The sequence below is a fragment of the Muscardinus avellanarius genome (genome assembly GCF_963383645.1).
Source record: "Muscardinus avellanarius genome assembly, chromosome: 10".
NCBI lineage: Eukaryota > Metazoa > Chordata > Mammalia > Rodentia > Gliridae > Muscardinus > Muscardinus avellanarius.
This window is the reverse complement of record NC_137796.1, coordinates 19,569,766-19,591,203: the sequence shown is the minus strand read 5'-3', so window position 1 is coordinate 19,591,203 and position 21,438 is coordinate 19,569,766. Positions and strand designations below refer to the sequence as shown.

Here is a 21,438-nt window from a genome sequence, read left to right as displayed (position 1 = left end):
ACTTACAGACAGTAGCATGTCTTAGAGGGCAACAAGATGGATGGATCTCTGCTGAAGCAGGAGGAAGAGAACTAGGTGAAGCAAAATGGGCCCCAGCCAACTGAATGTACCTGGGCTTTCTCAGAAACTACAAACATATCACACACCAGCTAAGCAAAAGTCCAGGCCTGGTATACACAATGACTGGCTGTCTTAACGACTTTGCTTACCCTTCAGGACTTGGAATGCATGCCAGGGTCACCTGCCAGACAAACTGGCAGTTATGACCAAGCTGGCTGTGGTCATGTCCTGCTGGATCCCTACAATGGCTCTGCCCTCTGCAACTTAATGAAACACTGTCTTCAAATAAAGAATAAAAGGGCTGGAGGTATGGCTCAGAGGTAGAATGCTCCTGGGTTAAATCTCCAGTACCAAAGCAACAACAAAAAAGTATATATTCTGCCGGGCGTGGTGGCGCACGCTTATAATCCCTGCGCTTGGGAGGCGGAGACAGGAGGATCGCGCTGGTTTGGAGCCAGCCGCGCTGGCTTAAGAAACCCTGTTTCCAAATAAAATATAAAATAGGTCTGGGAGTGTATCCCGGAGGTAGAAGGGCTTCCAGGAACCCCAGTACCACCAAAAAAAAAAAAAAAAGTATATATTCTATTACTTGATCTCTATGATAACAGATAAAACTATATTCATGAGAAAGAGATGGGTGATTGACAAGGGCTGAGTGAGAGTGATTGTATCTGTGTGTGTGCATTTTATACATACATAAAATATACAATATATATAAACTTAGTATATATTAAAACTCCTAGAACTATACACCAAAAAAGGCAAGTTACTTTATACTAATTTTAATATACAGTAGACACTGGAGACCACCTCCATCCTTGTCATGTGCCCAAATCTTTACAATGTAATTTTTTGCCAGTTTTATTTGGCTCTCAGAAAGTGGTGTATGTTCTTTAATTATACTTTTTGTTTAATTCAAAATCATAATATAACAAATTATAAATTTGTTTTACTTATTTCCTCCAGATTAAAAACAGAGAACAAAGCCTTCAATTTTGCCACTCAATTGTGAAACGAGACTAATTTCCAAAATGGCAACCAAGACAAAAGCAAGACAGTCTACGAGATGAGGCCAACCAGAGCGGCTAATGCTTAGCGAAGCCAACGCTCCGTCCTGGCTGTGTATGTATTCTCTTCTACACCCATTCTGTACTTCCATAAAAAGTTTCTAAAAGCAATAATGTGAATCTATATTTGTAACATCAAAAACCAACCTGTATCCTACAGAAAGGCGGGTTCAGAAGCAGCATTTGCAATATCCCACTTCTGTGAGTTTGCACACGAACAAGTCTAGAATGACATTTAACTAATTATCAGCAAAGGTCATCCTCTCTCGCTGAGAATACTGTCAATTTTTGTTTTTTCATATTTCTACAAATCTGTTTTTAAACAACAGACACAAATACTTTTATAATAAAAAATAAGATTTTTTTTCCATTCTGGAAAAGAACATTCAAGTTGAAAACGTGGTATTTATAATACAGACAAATGTGTATATGACTTTAACTGTGAGCTCCTTGACATAAAGGAGCTTTGTAAGCCTCGTCCAGCACCAGATTCCCCAAAGACACTTTACCAGATGTGTGGCTGGGGCAGGAAGATAGAAACAGGGGAGGTCTCTCCATAGTAGTGGTGACTTGGGGAGTCTCCTGGCAAAGAAATCAAAGGGATGCGAGGGGCTGGATGGAAGCAGGCCTGAGTGACCCAGAGGCAGAATGGCTCCTGGGAGGGAAGAAGACCGGGAGGGACCTGGGAAGACCAGGACGTTTGGAAGAGGTGTGGGGGAAAGAGCTAACTGAAGCCAAGGCTTGTGGAGGAAGAGGAAGGGTGGGCAGCCTTCACAAGAAGACTGGTGTGCCTGCTGACCCCTCTGGAGCCGACCACTCCACCCTCCTCCCTGAGGGAAATAACCCCAGGCTGTTCCCTGAACGCTGCCATGTCAGGACCCTGATGTGCGATGTACAGGGAGGTGGATACCTGACCCAGGGCACTACCAACAGGCTGGCCAGGCACTCTCACCTGGCCTGTCTGGCTGAACTCCACCAGAGATGTTCTCTGGTGGATGTTCTCTGTCAGATGTTCTCTGGGATTTAACCGCTAACAGCAAGTTAGCACCCAAGACAGCAGGCTGACCAGGGATGGAAATTTTGAATACATAATCTAAAAGAATAGATTAGTTCAGAAAAGAGAATGCCTGAGGTGGGCATGGTGGTGCACACTTGTAATCCCAGCGCTTGGGAGACTGAGACAGAAGGATCACACAGGTTAGAAGCCAGCCTCATCTACTTAGTGAGGCTCTCAGTAACTTACTGAGACCCTGTTTCCAAATAAAGTATAAAATAGGTCTGGGAGTATAGCCCAGAGGTAGAAAGCCCCTGGGTTCCACCCCCAATAATACACATACACACAAAAAAAAAGAAAAAAAAAGAGAATGCCTGCAACTATGCTTAAACATCTCTTATGATTCCTCTTTTTTTTTTTTTTTTCTTTTGCTGTACTGGGGATGGAACCCAGGGACATTCTACCTCCAAGCTATGACCCAGAACTATTTTTTATTCTTTCATTTTGAAACAGGGTCTAACTGACTTGCAAAGGGTCTCACTAAGTAGCTGAGGCTGTCCATGAATGGCTGTCCTCCTGTCTCAGCCTCGTGAATGCTGGGATTACAAGCGTGCACCACCACACCCGGCTCTGATTCCTCTTAAGAGTTGTTTTTTTCAAGCCAGGCATGGCAGCACACACTTGTAATCCTAGTAATTGGGAGGCTAAGACAAGAAGATCACAGGTTCACAGCCAGCCTCAGCAACTCAGTGAGCCCTCCGTCTCACACACAATTTAGTGAGACCCTATTTCAAATGAAAAAAAAATCAAAATAGGCCTGGGGATGTAGCTCAAAAATAAAATGCCCCTGGGTTCAAGTTCCAGCACCACAGACACACACACACACACACACACACACACACACACACACACACGTTTTCTTTTGTTTCTAAGAAAGAGAGAGGGTCCTCATGAAAATAGAAGGGAAGCCGGGCATGGTGGTGCACGCTTGTAATCCCAGCGCTTGGGAGGCCAAGACAGAGGATCTGTGCAGGTTCAAAGCCAGCCTTGGCTACTTAGTGAGGCTCTCAGTAACTTAGTGAGACCCTGTTTCCAAATAAAATATAAAATAGGTCTGGGAGGTAGAAAGCCCCTGGGTTCAATCCCCAGTACCACCAAAAAAAGAAAAAAAAAAAAAGAAAGAAAGAAAAGAAAAGAAAAAAAATAGAAGGGAGACCAGTAGAAAAGGGACCGGGAGGAGGGGTGATATAGGAGAATGAAACTGACCAAATATGTAGGAACACGTACACATATGTAACAATGAATCCCACTAGTATGTATAACTACAATGCATCAAATAAAATGATCTTCATCCTTCAAAAACACAGGAAGCTGGGCCGGGCGTGGTGGCGCACGCTTGTCATCCCGGCATTTGGGAGGCTGAGACCGGAGGATCGCAGTTCGCAGACAGCCTCAACTACTTAGTGTGGCCCTCTGCAACTTGGTGAGACCCTGTTTCAAAATTAAGAATAAAAAAATAGGGCAGGGGGTGTAGCTCGGAGGTCGAATGCCCCTGGGTTCTATCCCCAGACCCACAAAAAAAAAAAAAAAAAAAAAGAGCTGTTTTGAGGGGTTAAAAAAAAAAGGCCTGCAGGCACACACTGCAGGCGCTGAGCTGTACTGCACTTGGTGCGGCTCTTCACAGCGCCCTGTGGGTGCTCGCTGGGCCTCCTAGGAAGGCGTTCCTTAAAGCAAGGAACTGTGCTTCTCACTGTGATCAAGTTAGGCAGCAAAGTTGTTCACACACTCCTCCGTGCAGTCTACCCCCTCTAAAACACAGATTACTCCTCAGCCAGTTTTCTCTTCCTGGCAGCAACCACAAAGTGATCCACATTTTTTTTATTTTTGTGTTTGGTACTGGGGACTGAACCCGGGTGTTCTACCTCTAGGCTAGAGCCCTTGCCCTTATTTTTTTTTTTATTTTGGAGTAAGAGCTCACTAAACTGCTGAGGCTGACCTCGAACCTGCAACCCTCCTGTCTCAGCCTCCTAAACGCTGGGATTACAGGCCTGCGCCACTGTGCCGCTAGGATGTTCATTGTATGGGGAACTCTCCCTTCTTCTGTGTTGGCCTGCATCTTCCACTCATTTCTTGACAGACTCATTCAAAGGATTCTCTTAGGTCGGCAGCAGGCAGTCCCAGCCACAGCCTGCACTCCGCAGTGGGGGTGTGGCCTGGGCTCCTCACCAGTCAATTCTTATCCTCGAGTTCTCAGACCAAGGCAGGCAGTGCTGATGAGTGCCTGCCAGACAAGCCTGACAACAGATACCTCTCCATGCTGGCAGAGCATGAAGCCTTTGCTTGGCCTCAGGCTAAAGGACCAGAATGGAGCCAGGCAGAGCCAACTACAAGCTCAGATGCAAGCAGTTCATGGTCTGAAGTGGAGAAAGGACTTGGGCCCACTGGGGCTCAGGGGCCATGCGCTGGCCTTGACTTAGCAGCTAGAAAGAAAAGCTAAGCCAGGAGTGGTACAGGAGGCCTGTAACCCCAGTACCTGGGAGGCTGAGACAGGAAGATCACAGATTCAAGGCCAGGTTTAGCAACTTAGGCCCCTGTTTCTTTCTTTTCTTTCCTTTCCTTTTTTTTTTTTTTTTTTTTTTTTTTAATAATACTGGGGTTGGTTAAACCCAAGGGGCATTCCAACTCCAGGCTACATCCCCAGCCCTATTTTATTTTTATTTAGAAATAGGATCTTTCTAGATTTATGAGTCTTACTACTTACTGAGGCCGTCCTCAAACCTGTGATACTCCTGTCTCAGCCTCCCAAGTACTGGGATTACAGGCGTATATCACCACACCTGCTTCAAATGTGAGCTCTTCCTAAAAATAAACAAGCTCAGAGGAAGAATGCCCCTGGGTTCCATCCCAGTACCACAAAAAATAAAAATAAAAAATAAAGCTGGGGTGTAGCTAGGAGGTAAAATGCCCCTGGGTTCAATCCCTGGTTCTGCCAAAAAAAAAAAAAAAAAAAAAAAAGAACAAAACAAAACAAAAAACTCAGCCAGGCATGGTGGCATGCACCTATAATCCCAGTACTTGGGAGGCTGAGGAAGGAGGATTGATTGAAGATTCAAGACCAGCCTAAGCAACTTAACAAGACCCTGTTTCAAAATGAAAATTAAAAAAGGGTTGGGATTGTGGCTCAGAGGTAGAATGCTCCTGGATTCAATTCCCAGGACAAGAGGAAAAAAATAAACAAACAAAAAAACGCAAGCCACCTACAGAATTCCACAGAGCTGGACACAATGTTCCTTAAGCCACTGGCGCTGTGGGCTCCCTGACAATTGGTCGGTCCCTGTGGGCTTCACTCCTCTGGCTAGGTTGGCAGGCTCTGGCCTCCCCAGTCCCAGACCAACAGCTGAAGCTTTTCCAAAGCATCTAGTGAAGGTTATGAAGGTGAAGACAGGCACGTGCAGCATCTATCTGCCCAGCGACCTCACCAAAGTCTTGAGCTGCACAGCCCAGCGACGTCCTCCTCACCACCACCTCACCACACTCCAGGACCATGCAATGGTGTGCAGGGTCACCTACCTGGGGCAAGCAGGGGCCTGTTTCTCCAGTGTCAGCTCCAAAAATCACATTCTAAAAGAAATACAGATAAATTTGCTGGCAAAGTACCTTGATCATACTTTACTAGCACAGAAACTTAAAACTAAAGAGCAAAATTATAACAAAAACACCAAAGATTTGTTACTATCCACCATCTGCCTGATCCAGTACATTTACTCGGGCAATCTGCCTAGACTGGTTCAATGCCTGCCCTTGAAACAGAAGGTCACAGATTGACCTGATTTGGCATACATAGTGTTTCCTGAGCTACTACCTTAAAAATGCCTAAGGCTCTCCACAAACCACTGGTCTCCTCTATAATCAAATAATGGGTAAGAAAGATTATTAAAGAACTGAATGTTTATCTCAGTGGTAGAGCACTTTCCTAGGAAGGAAGGAAGGAAGGAGGGAGGGAGGGAGGGAGGGAGGGAGGGAGGGAGGAAATTAATAGATTCTCAAATTTATAGAACTATCCCTGTTATAGTTGGGTCTGGAATGTCCTCCAAAGGCTCATATGCAGAAGGTTGGTTTCCAGCTGGTGGAGCTATTGGGAGGTAGGGCCTAGTTGGAGAAAGTTGGTCCCTGGGGGCATGCCCCTATAGAAGGGGCTATTCCTCACTCTCTCGCTCTTGCTGTCTTCGTGGCTGTTGTGATGTGAGCAGCTTGGCTCCACCACACATCCCATGCCATGATGTTCCTCAGGCCTAAAGCAGTAGAGCCAAGCGACCATGGACTGAAACCTCTAAAACCCTGAGTGAAAATAAATCTTCCTTTTAAATTTTTCTCAGGTATTTTGTCACAGCAACAGAAAGCTGACTGGCATTTTCCCACTTCTGACTTCACAGAAAGAAAAGAATCAAACTTGTACCCCAGACCAGGGGAAAGGATGCCAGTTTAGATTCCAGATACACCAACAAACTGGGTAGCCCCCAACAGATCACAACTTCTCTACGGTTGGATTCCTTGTGCCAGTAGAACAAGGGAGAGGCACACATGGAGGGCTTTGAGTTTCTGAGCCACCCTAAACCTTCATTATTGATAAATACCATGTTCTCACCTTCAACATGACTTAGCTGTTTTTCTTTTCGTCCTGTCCCAAACTTACCAACCCATCTGCCTGAATTTGAATGAACCGAAAAACACTTGCCAAGTAGCCAAGAGTTCACCGCTGTGTCCCCTCAGAAAAACCCAGGTATTGGAGATGCAAAAATGTTCAGAAGTAAAACAACTGAATCGAGATTCTGACCTCATCAGTGGATAACTCTATTGAGGGATTAGTAACTTGAAGTTATTTGCTGGGTGGCATGTAGACCGGGGGTGTGGGTGGGGGAGGTCACTGCTCCCCATGGACCCGACCTCTAACCTTGAGCCCAGATAAACTTCTCTTCCTCTAAGTTGTCCTTCTTGGGTATTTTGGTCACAGTGATGAAAAAGCAGAATAAAATGCCTCTGCACTCAAATTTATAGAAACTACATGTTTTTATAAAAGGACAGATATGTCACACTCTTTACCAGTATCTAACTACTGATCTTCATCTAACTCTAGGGCTATTTAACCAACTCTAAATCTCAGGCTATACACATTGATAGGGTTTGGTCTGCAAACAACCTGGAGGAAGTAACAAGTTAAAGAAGCAATTAGCAAGCCTAGTGCTGTGGCCCAGGCCTGTGATCCAGGAGTGAGGAGGGAGGAGGACCGGGAGGCTGAGCAGTTTAGGGAGACTCCAAATTAAAAAAAAAAAAAGCAGCCCCAGCAGCAGCCACCACTGGAAGCACCATTCTTCCTGGGTTCTTTTTTTTTCCTTCTTTTCCACTTGCACAGTCACTTTGAGCCTCAAACTGTTTTTCATAGCTGTGCCGGAATAAACGGGAAACCACAAAAATGAAGGCTTCTACTGTGCCCGTCATCAAATCGCAGTGGCAATAGAGAAGTCATCCTGAACTCTCCACAATGTGATTAAACTTTGAGCATATTAAGTGTTAACTCATTTAATTCTCAAACTTAATTAGCCATTTGACATCTCAGAGACAAAATTCTGTGAAGTCCCTTAACATTTTTTGTGGTGCTGAAAATCAAATTCAGGGCCTCACTCCACCACTGCGCTACATCCGGGTACCCCAGAGTCACAATTCTGGAGGACAGCTCTCCCTGGAGATCACTAATCTCCCTTCCTAGGCCCCATGAAACTCTCTTTTCTTCAGAGAGCTTTATAAGAACAGCCACTATGACCTACAGCCCCAATCCCAGCTGAAGCTTTTCTTAACATGTAAAAGTGCCTAATCTAAGGGGTCTCAAAAAATCCTGGCCTGGCAGATATGAGCAACTCTCTTCCTCTCTAAAACTGTTAATCAGAAAGAAGACAGCTTCAATAATTACAGAATCCCTGGATTTCATTTTACTCTCTTCTAAGCAAAAACCTTGGCAAAGCTTCTTATGGTTTCTCCCCACTTTTACAAAAATCTGTCTCCTAAGCAAAAGCTTCTGTTTCCCAGTAGCAGTAGATACTCTTAAAAATAAAAGAAAGAAGTCATATGACAACATTATTTCCATACTTTCTCCTCAATATTTTCCACATAAAACAGTCTAGTAGTTTATTTATGATTACATTTCCATTATAGATTCTATTCTGTTTTCAAATAATTTGACCTTATAAACTATGTTAAGTAATAACCCATGATTTTTTTTTTTTTTTTTTGGTACTGGGAATTGAGCCCAGGGGCATTCTCTGAGCCCTATTTTATTTTTTTAAACAGGGTCTCGCTAAGTTGCAGAGCATCTCACTAAGATGCTGAGGTTCTCGAACCTGCAAATCTCCTGCCTCAACCTCCCAGTACTCGGGATACAGGCATGCACCACTGTATCCAGCTTCTTTCCTTCTTTTATTAATTTTTTTTTTTTTTTTTTTTTTGGCGGGTCTGGGGATGGAACCTAGGGGCATTCGACCTCCGAGCTACAGCCCTTGCCCTATTTTTTATTCTTTTTTTTTTTTTTTTTTTTTTTTTTTTTTTTGGCGGTACTGGGGATGGAACCCAGGGGCCTTCTACCTCCGGGCTACACTCCCAGACCTATTTTATATTTTATTTAGAAACGGGGTCTCTTAAGCTGAGGCTGGCTTCGAACCTGCGCGATCCTCCTGTCTCAGCCTCCCAAGCACGGGGATTACAAGCGTGTGCCACCACTCCCGGCCTATTTTTTATTCTTTATTTTGAAACCGGGTCTCATTGAGTTGCAGAGGCCTCACTAAGTAGCTGAGGATATCCGTGAACCGCAATCCTCCAGTCTCAGCCTCCCAAATGCTGGGATGACAAGCGTGCACCACCATGCCCAGCAAAAAAAAAAAAGAAAAAAAGAATTTTTTTTTAAACCCCACATATACTCAACTGCTTACTCAGCCCTTATTATCTGTCAGCCACTGGGAACACAACAGAGGAGTCAAACATCAAGTCTCTGCTCTCACAGATCTAACCTGTGAAGAGTAATAAAGCGGGTGAGGGAGACAGAGAGTAGAAACAGTGTCCTACTGCAGACAGGGCCCTCAGCAAAGGTCTCTCTTGAACAGGGACATGAAGAACAGAGTCAATGGCATCTTCCAGAAGTACTTAAGAGATCAAGAACAAACCCCAAGAGCCAAAACTGAGGAAGGAATATATTAATCAGAACGTTAACCAAGCACTGGGGATGCAGCTCAGCGGCAGAGCACTTACCTAGTGTGTGCAGGGCCCTAGGGTCCATGCCCTCCCCAAAAAAGTTAACCAAAGCATCTGACCAATTAAGGGACCACTATTATAAAATCCAGTCCAAGGAAAGAAATTTGCTTTATTCTGCTTAATATAGATTTTTTGGTTTTTTTTTTTTTTTTTTTTTTTTGCGGTACTGGGGTTCCTGGAAGCCCTTCTATCTCCGGGCTACACTTCCAGACCTATTTTATATTTTTTATTTGGAAACAGGGTCTCTTAAACCAGCGAGGCTGGCTCCGAACCAACGCGATCCTCCTGTCTCTGCCTCCCAAGCGCGGGGACTACAAGCGTGCGCCACCACGCCCGGCCTCCAGCCTTATTTTTTATTCTTTATTTTGAAACAAGTTCTCACTAAGTTGCCGAGGGCCTCACTAAGTAGCTGAGGCTGGCCACAAACCTGCAATCCTCTAGTCTCACCCTTCAAGTACTGGAATTACAAGTGTGTGCCACCACACCTGACAATATATTAGACTTTTCTGAAATATAATTAGTACTCAGCTCCTTGTTTTAACTCTCAACCTCCATTACTTCCTTAATAAACTCTTTCTTAATGAAGGACTCCAGTAGACACCCTTTGAAAACAATGACCAGCCCCGTCATCTTATACAAGGAGGCAGCTCATGCCCAAGGCACACTTGGCATGAAGTGTGAGCTTCATGTGAGCTACTTGGGATGAAGGCTGAGCCTTCTCTGAAGAATTTTTCACACAAAAGTTTTCCCCATCAAGAAGTTAAACTGCTCAGAGAGAAGATAGTATTTAAAGACTAAAAAGGCAAAATCTAGCCAGGTGTGGTGGCACACTCCTTAATCCCAGGACTTGGGAGGCTGAGACAGAAAGATGGCAGGTTTACGACCAGCCTCAGCAACTTAGCAGTGCCCCCTCAACTTAGTGAGATCCTGTTTCAAAATAAAAATAAAATTAAATTTTAAAAAGCTGAGGGTGTAGCTCAGAGGTAGAATTCCCTGGGTTTAATCCCCAGCAACAAAAAACAAAACAAAACAAAATCTTTTCCAATGCCCTGAGTTCCATACCCAGTACCACAAAAAAAAAAAAAAAACTTTCCCAAGGAGATGCTGTTTTCTGAATTCTGTATCCTTCTCTTCATCTGTCCCCTTAGCCAGGTGCAGCCTCATTCTGAACCTTGAGCCACTCTAAACTGGACTCAGAGGTTACACTGGCTCTTTGTTCCCACCCAGGATGCAGTGGCCACTCACCCTGGGAGGGGGTAGGTCTTGCTCTCTATTCTCTCTTCTCCAGTCTATTCTACTTCCTTCAGAAATCCCACCTTGTCAGGAAATCCAAATCCCATCCCATCTTGCTCTGCTTTTTACTTCTCTTACAAATACAGCCTGTCCCCCAGGAGTGATCTTATTTCCCAAACAAAAATATCAGGACACATTGTGAATACATAGGCATGTGTTATATGAACTGCTGTAATTCAGTGCCTGGAATATTTCATAATTTAAAGTAAAACAAGCCAGGCATGGTGGTACATTCCTTAACGAGGCCCTCAGCAACTTAGCAAAACCCTGTTTCAAAGTAAAAAATAAAATAGGGGTGGGGGCATAACTCAGAAGTAGAATGCCCCTGAGTTCAATAACCAGTACAAATACATACATAGATATACAATGTGTTAAAATTTAGGCTATGCTGGGCATGGTGGTGCAAGCTGTAATCTCGGTACTTAGGAGGCTGAGACAGGAGGATCACAGGTTCAACAACAGCCTCAGCAACTTAGCAAGGCTCCCCACAACTTAGTGAGACCCTGTTTAAAAAAAAAAAAAAAAAGTAGCCTGGCATGGTGGTGCACACTTGTAATACCAGCATTTGGGAGCTGAGACAGGAGAATCATGGTTCACAAACAGCCTCATCTACTTAGTGAGGCCCTTTGCAACTCAGTGAGACCCTGTTTCAAAATAAAGAATAAAAAATAGGGCTGAGGGTATAGCTCGGAAGTAGAATGCCCCTGGGGTTCCATCCCCAGTACCACAAAAATAAATAAAATGGGGATAGGAATATACCTCAGAGATAGAATTTTTGGGGTTTAATCCCCAGTGCTACACACATGAATACACACACACCCATAAAAAAGCTATCTCTATACATAGTTGTACATAGTCTGATGAAACAACACAGGAAATCAGGACTGTCGAGGAAAATGTATTATCTGTGATCATGCCACAGGCCTTCTGCATTTGACTACTGCTCTGTTCCCTAATGAATAACTATTTTTCCAAAGAAATCTAACATCCTACAAAAGTAGTTGGGGATACTTCCAAGAATAGGGATACAAGAGGCCGTGATAGAGCTGTGAGTTTGAAGGCCAAAATGCTCGTATCTACAAGTCACTGTAGGAAAAACCAAAAAACAGCCCCAGCTGCCACAAGGCCACAAAACTGCAGCCCTAACGGGGTAAACCAAACATGTGGTATTTCCAGCACTACTTCTACGCTGGAAAAGAGGTTCCTCTTGGGCACTCAAGTAGGCACTTGTCTTAGTCTGCTTTCTGTTCCTATAACAGAATACCCACGATTAGGCAATTCATAAAGAAAAGAGGTTTCTTTTGGCTCACAATTCTGAAGGCTGGGCAGTTCAAGAGCCTATTTCCAACAGCTGACTAACCTCTGGCAAGGGCCTCCTGCTGCTTAACTCGATGGGAAGGGGAAGGGCAGGCGGGTATGTACAGAAGGGAGAGAACACGAGGAACAGCCTACTTTATAAGAGCCCACTCTCACAAGAAGGAACCCAGGCCTGAGAGAGCAAGAACGTGAGCAGAAAGCAGGTGTCAGACACCTCCGCTGGACCCGCCTCCCCGCACGGCTGCATGGAGGAGCTAAAGTTCCAACACTGGAACACTTGGGAGATACACTCAAACAACGGCAATGTTCAGGATAGAGAAGCATCCAGGATCAGGAAGGAAGGAGCACACAAGCCCTGTCCTTACCGCGTGGCATCCTTCAGAGACAGTGACCTGGGAAGGATGCTCACCAGTCTCTAATTAAGAACAAAACTCCTCCAGAGCTGGCAAGAAAGAATTGATATGGATCGAGTGGAGCCACAGAGCTCACCATTTCCCAGTCTGTACTTGTGGGTAAGCACACTGGAGACCTGGCACACCTGAGACCTGCAGCTACGTTATGGGAGAAAATAAAATGTTGAGAGAGAGAGAGAGAGAGAGAGAGAGAGAGAGAGAGAGAGAGAATGAGAATGAATGAATATGAATGTGTGTGTGTATGTGCAGATTACTAGGGGCTGAACCCAGGGCCTCCTGCCTGCTAGGCAAAGTATTATACAACTGACCTACATCCTCAATCCTCTTTTTAAGTTTCATGTTGAGACAGTCTAAGTTGCCCAGGCTAGCCTCAAGTTTGCAACCCTCCTGCTTCAGTCTTCTGAGAAGCTGGGATAATAGGCATGTGCCACCACCCAATTTTATTTATTTATTTACTTACTTACTTGCTTTGCACATGTGTTACTGTGGGTGGAGCCCAGGGACATTCTACCTCTGAGCTATACTCATCCCTTTTATTTTTTATTTCTGAAACAGGGTCTCACTAAGCTGTGAAAGGCTCCATTAAATTAATGAGGTTGGCTGCAAACTTGAGATTCTCCTGTCTCAGCCTCCTAAGTACTAGAATTACAAGCATGCACCATTACAGCTAGCTTTTTTTTTCTTTTTATGTTCAGAAAGATAATGAGTATTTCCCCTTAATATAGGAAAAAGCACTTCTCGAGATGGGTGCAGTGGTAGAGGACTGTAATCCCAGTTTGGGGGAGGCTGAGACAGAAGGATCCTGGATTTGAGGACAGTCTCGTCTCAGCAAGTAGTGAGACCTCATCATACTAGCGAGACCTGGTTTCTAAATAAAAATAAAATAGGCCTGGGGGTATAGCTCGGAGGTAGAATGCCTCTGGGTTCAGTCCCTAGTACCACCACCACCAAAAAAAAACAAAAAACAAAAAAAACTCCTTGAAAGTTAAAACACAAACACAATTCAAAAGAAGAATTTGAAGCTAGAAGTGATGGTGCACCCTTGTAATCCCAGTACTTGGAAGGCTGAGACAGAGGACAACCGGTTCACAGCCAGCCTCAGCTACTTAGTGAGGCCCTTTGCAACTCAGTGAGGCTATGTTTCAAAATAAAAAAAAAAACAAATAGGGCTCCAGGGTAGCTCAGAGGTAGAATGCCCCTGGGTTCAATCTCCAGTAAAAAAGTAAAATGAAAGAAAAATTAAAAGAAGAAGAAGAAGAAGAAGAAGAAGAAGAAGAAGAAGAAGAAGAAGAAGAAGAAGAAGAAGAAGAAGAAGAAGAAGAAGAAGAAGAAGAATTCGGGCTTTACTCATGAAGGCCCTTACTGATATAGTTTTTCTTTTATTTATTTATTTATTTTTTCTTCAGTACAAGGGATGGAACCCAGAGGCATCCTACTTCCAAGCTACATCCCCAGCCCTATTTTGTATTGTCTTTTGAAACAGGGTCTTACTGAGTTGCAAAGAGCCTAAGTAGCTGAGGCTGGCCCCGAACCGGGATCCTCCTGTCTCAGCCTCCCGAATGCTGGGATTAGAAGCATTAGCCACCACGTCCGGCTCCTGATACAGTTTTTCTAATAGCAAAAGCTGGAAAGTATGGGTGTAGGATCTTGTCATGGAGGGCTTTACACAGCCTTTGGAAAGAAGAAAATGCCAAAGTTCCGTTCATTTGAATCTGTCATACTAAGATGATTTCTTTCTACTTTCCTTTTAAGTTACAATGTTTTAACTAATAAGCAAAACAGGGATACATTCCTTTCTAATGGAAGAAGTTTTCCATTAGCATCAACAAATGTCTTCAGTACCAGCTACTGTGCAGCTGCAGGGACTGGGGACTAATAAGCTCTGCACTCTGCCTGTGGCCACTCATCTGTCAAGGTTGGAGTTTGGAAAACATGGCTATTTTTATGTTATGTGTAGTTTCTTTAATTTTGTTTCTACTGGAGTTTAGTAAACATCTTCTTTTTTTTTTTTTTTTTTTTTTTTTTTTTACTGTCCCACCCAGCACATCCTTCAAGTGCTTTGTGTTGCCTGACTTGAGCTGAAACACTGACAGGTTTCCATCAAAGATAGCCATTACCCAACCCTGAAATGCAAGTACCTTAGCTTACTTTAACCCCTTAATCCTTACAATTCCCAAAATGTTCAATTAAGCATAAATTACCTCCCACATTCTACTATCAAAGAAGCCAGATAGGTACAGTGGCATATGCCTGTAATCTCAGTACTTTGGGAGGCTGAGACAGGATCACAGATTTGCAGCCAGCCTCAGCAACCTCGTGAGGCTCTCTGAAAATAAGTGAGATCCCATTTCAAAATAAAAAATAAGGCTGGGCGTGGAGGTGCACATTTATAATCCCAGTACTTGGGAGGCTGACACTGGAGGATGTAAGTTATTGGTCAGCCTTAGCTACTTAGAGAGGCCCTCTGCAACTTAGTGAGACACTGTTTCAAAATAAAGAATAAAAAATAGTGCTGTGGGTATAGCTCAGAGGTAGAATGCCCCTGGTTTCAATCCTCAGTACTGCAAAATAAATTAATTAATTAAAAAAATAAGAAGCCGGGCGTGGTGGTGCACGCTTGTAATCCCCACGTTTGGGAGGCTGACAGGAGGATCCCACAGGTTCAAAGCCAGCCTCAGCTACTGAGTAAGGCTCTCAGCAACTTAGTGAGACCCTGTTTCCAAATAAAATAAAATATACCTCCAGGAATATAGCCCGGAGATAGAAAGGCCCTGGGTTCCACCCCCAGTACCACCAACAAATTAATTAATTAATTAATTAATAGGGCTGGGGTGTATCTCTGGGGTAGAAGGTCTCTGGGTTCAATCCCCAGAACCATGGGAGTGGGGAGGAAGCTAGAGGTGATGAGGTCAGGAGATTTCAGGATCAGTAGAAGCTAGGCCATGGTGACACATGCCTGTAAAGCCAGTAACTGGGAGGCTGATGGGAGGATTGCAGGTTTGTGACCAGGCTCAGCAATTTAGCAAGACCTTTAGTAACTTAGTAAGACCCTGTTTCAAACCAAAAAATAAAATAGGGCTGGCGCTGGAGCTCAGAGGTAGATCGATCTATCCCTTGGTTCCATCCCTAGTACTACAAAAAGAAAAAAGAAAAGATCAAGAGAGCTAAAATTTTAAATTTATACCAGGCACTGCGGCACACACTCATGATCCCAGTATTTGGGAGCCTGAGACAGGGAAGCTCAGGTTTGAGGCCAGCCTGGGACACTTAGCAAGAACCCAATCTCAAAATAAAAAATAAAAAGGCCTGGGGATATATTTCAGTGGTACAACAACCATGGGGTCAATCCCCAATATCACATACACACACACACACACACATTTTTTTTTTATTATTTAAACACCTCAAACAAATGCACTGTCAGGTCAACTAGGCATGGGAGGGGCTCAATAAAGGGATATGAAGCGAATGGAGCTTCCTAAAGGGTCTTCTGGGAACCGACACACCTTTAGGACAGGAGCAGGCCTGTCAGGTGAGGAGCCCAGAACCACACAGGCTGAACGCCTAGAACAGCACGCTGCCCACCAAGAAACTGGAACCCTTCCTTCTGAGTCTGTTGCTCCAGCACTGGAAAACCGGATCCACAGGACATCCTGGATCACTAGGCTGCCCAAAGATCACAGAAACATCCTCGGTTTGGAGGACTTCTGCACTCAAATCAACGTGTTCAAGAGGCGGTTAAGAACAACTCTGAAGCCAAATTCCAGCTCCGCCGCCCATTAGCCTTATTAACTTTGTGCTCCAATTTCTTCCGCCATACATGGATGACAGCAGTAGCGTAAGCACTTACTAAATGATTCCTACTGATGTTATTTTAAAAGTCCTGTCCTAACCAGGCGTGGTGGCACATGCTTGTAAACACAGTACTTGGAAGGCTGAGACGGGAGGATCGTGGGTTCACCACCAGCCTTAGTGAGGCTTACTTAGTGAGGCCCTCTGCAAATCAGTGAGACCCTATTTCAAAACCAAGAATAAAAAATAGGGCTGAGGATGTAGCTCAAAAGTAAAATGCCCCTGGGTTCAATCCTCAGCACTGAAAAAAAAAAAAAAAAAAAAGTCCTGTCCCATCCAAGGCCCATTCCCACATCATAGTATATATGATGGTGTACCCACCCAAACAAGAGAAATCTCTGCTTTCAACTAAGTTGATAAAAATACTAACAGTAACAATAAACAAAAGCCCTACATTAACTACAGGTAATTTATTAAATGGTGTCTGAGAGCTAAAAACCAGTAAGCTCTCACAGAATTCACCGTCATAAGGAAGAAGGAGGTAATTCAAATCAGTTGTTCAAATCAACTTTTTCTATAAAAATTGCATATTTATAAGCCAGGCATGGTGGCCCACGCTTGTAATTCCAGTAACTTAGAGGCTGAGACAAGAGGATTGCAGGTTCAAGACAGCCTCAGCTACTTAGTGAGGCTCTCTGCAACTTAGTGAGACCCTGTTTCCAAATAAAATATAAAATAGGTCTGGGAGTGTAGCCCAGAGGTAGAAAGCCCCTGAGTTCCATCCTCACTACCACAAAAAAACCCTGCATATTTACTATTTCATATAAACACCAGACCAACTAGGAGATAGGTCTGGGTTTCATTTTAAAAAGACATAACCTATGCAATTGCACTGATTAGTTTTCATAGTAATTCAGATTAGTTTTGCTATCAAATAACATTCCATTTAAAAATTTAAATCATCAGGATGTAAACTATATTTAATTCAAATATATAATTATGATTTGAAGGGTAACACTTCCACTTTTCTTGAGAGACAGGAAACATTAATTAGCAACAATGACAGCTAACATTTATTACACACCAATTAAATGCCTAGTGAGCTAGGTACTAATTTTTATATAGTCCTCATTCTTTTTTTTTTTTTTTTTTTGGTCTGGCAGTACTGGAGATTGAACCCAAGGGCATTCTACTGCCGAGCTACATTTCCAGCCCTATTTTATTTTTATTTTGAAACTAGGACTTGCTGAGTGTGGTGGCACACACCTGTAATCCCAGTACTTGGGATGATGAGGCAGGAGTATCGCGGGTTTCAGGATAGCCTCCACAAGTAGTGAGACTCTCATCAACTTAGCAAGACCCTGTTCAAAATAAAATAAAAATTGGGCTAGGGCTATAGCTCAGAGGTAAATGCCTCTAGGTTCAATCCCCAGTACCAAAGAGAGAGAGAGAGAGAGAGAGAGAGAGAGAGAGAGAGAGAGAAAGAGAGAGAGAAAAAAGAAAAAAGAAAAAAGAAAGAAAGAAGACTCACTAGGCTGATTAGAGTCTAACTACTTGCTGAGGCTGTCCTCGAATCTATGATCCTCCTGTCTCAGCCTCCCAAGTACTGGGATTACAGGTGTGTATCACCATACGAGGCTTCACCCCAGCCCTTTTTATTTTTATTAATTTTTATCTTTCATTTCTTTAAAGGCAGAGGTTTTAGCCGGGCGTGGTGGTGCACGCTTGTAATCCCCATGCTTCGGAGGCAGAGACAGGAGGATTGCGCAGGTTCAAAGCCAGCCACGCGTGCTGGCTTAGGAGACCCTGTTTCCAAATAAAATGTAAAAATAGGTCTGGGAGTGTAGCCCGGAGGTAGAAGGGCTTCCAGGAACCCCAGTACCACCAAATAAATAAATAAATAAATAAATAAATAAAGGCAAGGGTTTTAATTCAAATAAAGCTATATGTTCCAGGGAAACACAGGTCAGCTCGAGAGCTTGAAAGGCCCCCTTTTTATTTTTTATTTTGAAACAAATCTCCCTAAATTGTAAAGGCTGGCCTCAAATCTGCAATCCTATCCCAGCTTCCCAAGTACCGGCATGCACCACCACACCTGGCTAGGGCCTGCTTTTTATCATGGTTGAGAAGTCAACACCAAGACTATCAAGCTGACATACCCTAAATGGATCCCTTTCTTTCACTGGTCCACACATAATCTTTCCGTGTCTAATTCTAGAGGATCAACCTGACACGGTAGCGCACGCTTGTAATCCCAATACTTGGGAGGCTGAGACAGGAAGATCACAGGTTTGCAGCTAGCCTCAGCTACTTAGTGAAGTCCTCTGCAACTTAGTGAGACCTTGTTTCAAAATAAAGAATAAAAAATGAACTGGGGGTGTAGCACTAGAGCTAGAATACTTCTGGGTTCAATCCCCAAGTACAGAAAAAAAAAATTCTAGAGATCAGACAAATGGAGAGATTTTAGGGGCTGGGCTCAAAAGTTCTTCCAGATTAAAAATAAAGTCCTATAATACAAGAGTACCTTTCTAAATAAATACCATTGGTGTCAACCCCTCGTCAAAGGCAACAAAGTCTCAGCAATAAGCTGATAATTAACATGTACAGTTCACTGGATATCAATTCTTCTACCAGATCCTTTGAATGGCAAATTCTATTTACCACCAAAGGCCCATTGAGTAAACAAAGCAAGGCATTAGACAAGGCCTGTACTGCACCTGGGTCCAAGTTCAGCCCTGCCCTTCTCTTAGTCATTTCTCATTATCTATAGTGTATTTTTTCCCCCCTGGAGATTGAACCCAGGGGCATTCTACCTCCTACTTACACACCCAGTCCTTTTTATTTTGAAACAGAATCAGACTAGGATGCTAAAATGCTCACTAAGTGGCCTCGAACCTGTGATCTTTCTGTCTCAGCCTCCCAAGGATAACAGGTGTGCACCGCCATGCTGGTCTGCACTATACTCTAACACTGGCTAGCTGCCACTTGCAATTGCATGCCCCCCACACACACACATACCTCCTACATTCTCTTTGCAAGCAGCAGTGACTAACTAAAGAACCAATACATCTTTGAGAACATTCTGGTTTACCAGATTAAGGTCAGCTCAAAATTCTAAAGACAGAAAACCTGCTCCATTTATCTTTCCTTAACACCCTTCAAAAGTACCCTGCAGCAATCAGCAGAACAAGCCTTCCCCTCACCAGAGAGATAACACAGTGTGTGATTCTGCAATTCACAGACACGGAGGCCTTTATTTAAAGGGTGTTCACACAAATTTACTCCCAAGGAATGTTATGTGTGCACCCGAGTAAGCCCAGGAGGATTAATGCCTCTAGAAATAAAACGCACATACATTGCAACTCCCCGCAAATGGCTTTTCTGGCTGGCTGAGAAGTCTATAAAGTTTTGCAGCCAAGAAGGCCTACCTGTAACAGGGATTGTGAGGAAACACAGCTTAAAAAAGAAAAAAAAACAAAAAACTGAAGCATGCCCTGTCTACAACAGAGATCAGCCAACTGCCCAGAGATGCCTACAACCGAACCCCAAAACAGGTACAGGGCTGACAGGGGCTAAAAAAACAAGGACCTTGAGAAATAAAATCTACTATGGACAAGTCCGACCGAAGTTCACTGTTTCCCATAGCTCCAAAACTGGCTTCCTCCCAGAGTGATTTAATTCTGGGTACCAGCTGGGCACTGCCAACCACCGTGTTGGGGCGGAGGACTCTGGGATGCTGGGAGGACTCAAACCTCTTGAGCACAAACTGGAGACCGTCGGCGGATGTGGGCTCTCACACTGCATCTGGGCTACAAGCCTCTCCATTCAGCAAATATTTACTGAGCGTCCACCATATGCCAAGCACCCCTGATAGGCGCCGGGGAGGAAACCAAGCCACAGTCCCCAGGCTCTGGAGGCAAAGACGGGCGAGAACCGCCCGCACGCTGCGGGCCCCGAAAACCTGCCACAGGTTGCTGAGTCCGAGAGCACCCCGGGGACCGCAGGACCCCCGCCCGCTCCGCGGCCGCGCCGGCCCGGCGCAGGGGCAGGTGTGCAGGAGGAGGGCGGGCCGGCAGGGAGGGTGGGCGAGGAGCGGCCGCGGGCCCGGCCTGCCCGCTAGGCCGCCCGCGCACCTGGGCCCGCCGCACCTACCACTTGGGCGACCTTGAGGCGGCCGAGCGCGCCGCGCAGGTAGTCGGGGTCGCAGCGCAGGCCGGCCAGCCCCCGGCGCTGGCTCACCGGCTCGGTGGTGGGCTGGTACGGGCTGCTGGCGCCCGAGATCATGGAGGTGCTCGAGGCCTCGCCCTCGAAGCCGTCCAGCTCCTCGCCGCCCCGCATGCTGCCGCCCGGCGCGGGCCGCCTCGCGCCGCGGGCCCCGGAGCCAGGAGCGGCCGGGCTCAGCGGGGCCGCCGCATCGCCGCCGCCTCAGCGCCCGCCGCCCGCTGCGGCCGCGGCTCGGTGGGCTCGGGCTCGGCTCCCGCCGCCTCGGAGCGGAAAGGGAGGGGGCGGGCGGCGAGGGAGGGGCGGGGCGGCGCCGGGGCGGGGCCTGGCGAGGGGCGGGGCCAGCGCCGGCCGGCCGCCCGCCGCTCGGTGGCGCTCGGCGGCGGCCGGGGCGGGGCTAAGTGAGGGGCGGGGCTTCGCTCCCCAGGCCCCGCCCCGGCCCCGCCCTCACCTGCCCGCGCCTGCCCGCGGGGCCCCTGGTGGGCGCCGGCGGTGCTGCTCGCGAAGGCGGGGATCCCGGAGGAATGGAGGCTGAAGGGAGGGGCGGAGGTGGGCCCCGGGGCCTCGGGGCTGCTATCCCAGGGCGCTGCCTCAGTTTCTCCTTGGGAGAGATTGGAGTCCTCAACGGGCTGGGGGACCTCCCGGCGAGGACCTGTGCCACCCCCGGGGCGGGAACAGTGCGTGGCCCAGGGTGCGCTCTCCTGATTCGGACTGTGTGATCGACCAGAGTGTCAGCGTGCGGGCGCTCAGGACCAGCCAGTTCTGAGGCCAAGGGCGCAGCAGACAGGGCTGAGGGGACAGGCCTAGCAGGGTCTGCAGGACCCACCCGCACAGGCCCCCTGAGTTCTGGGTCCCCCAGACTGACGGGGAGGGGCGCAGAACACTCTAGGCCCTCGCTGACTAACGCTCGTTTCCTCTCTTGGCTGGAAAAGTTCTGCTACCTCTAATCATCAAGCCAGGTTAAACACAGATTTTGCCCTGAAGG

General features: G+C 45.8%; 1 protein-coding gene across 1 annotated transcript in view; it reads right to left on the bottom strand.

The window, feature by feature from the left end:
• The window catches only part of CMTM4 (CKLF like MARVEL transmembrane domain containing 4), a gene marked incomplete at both ends in the record, with an annotated part of 55,503 nt that extends 34,933 nt beyond the window's left edge, over positions 1–20,570 (bottom strand). The window contains one exon of the mRNA XM_080702061.1: positions 20,385–20,570. Coding sequence (XP_080558187.1) covers positions 20,385–20,570 — 186 coding nt within the window. The remainder of the gene's footprint in view (positions 1–20,384) is intronic.
• Positions 20,571–21,438: the final 868 nt, after the last annotated feature.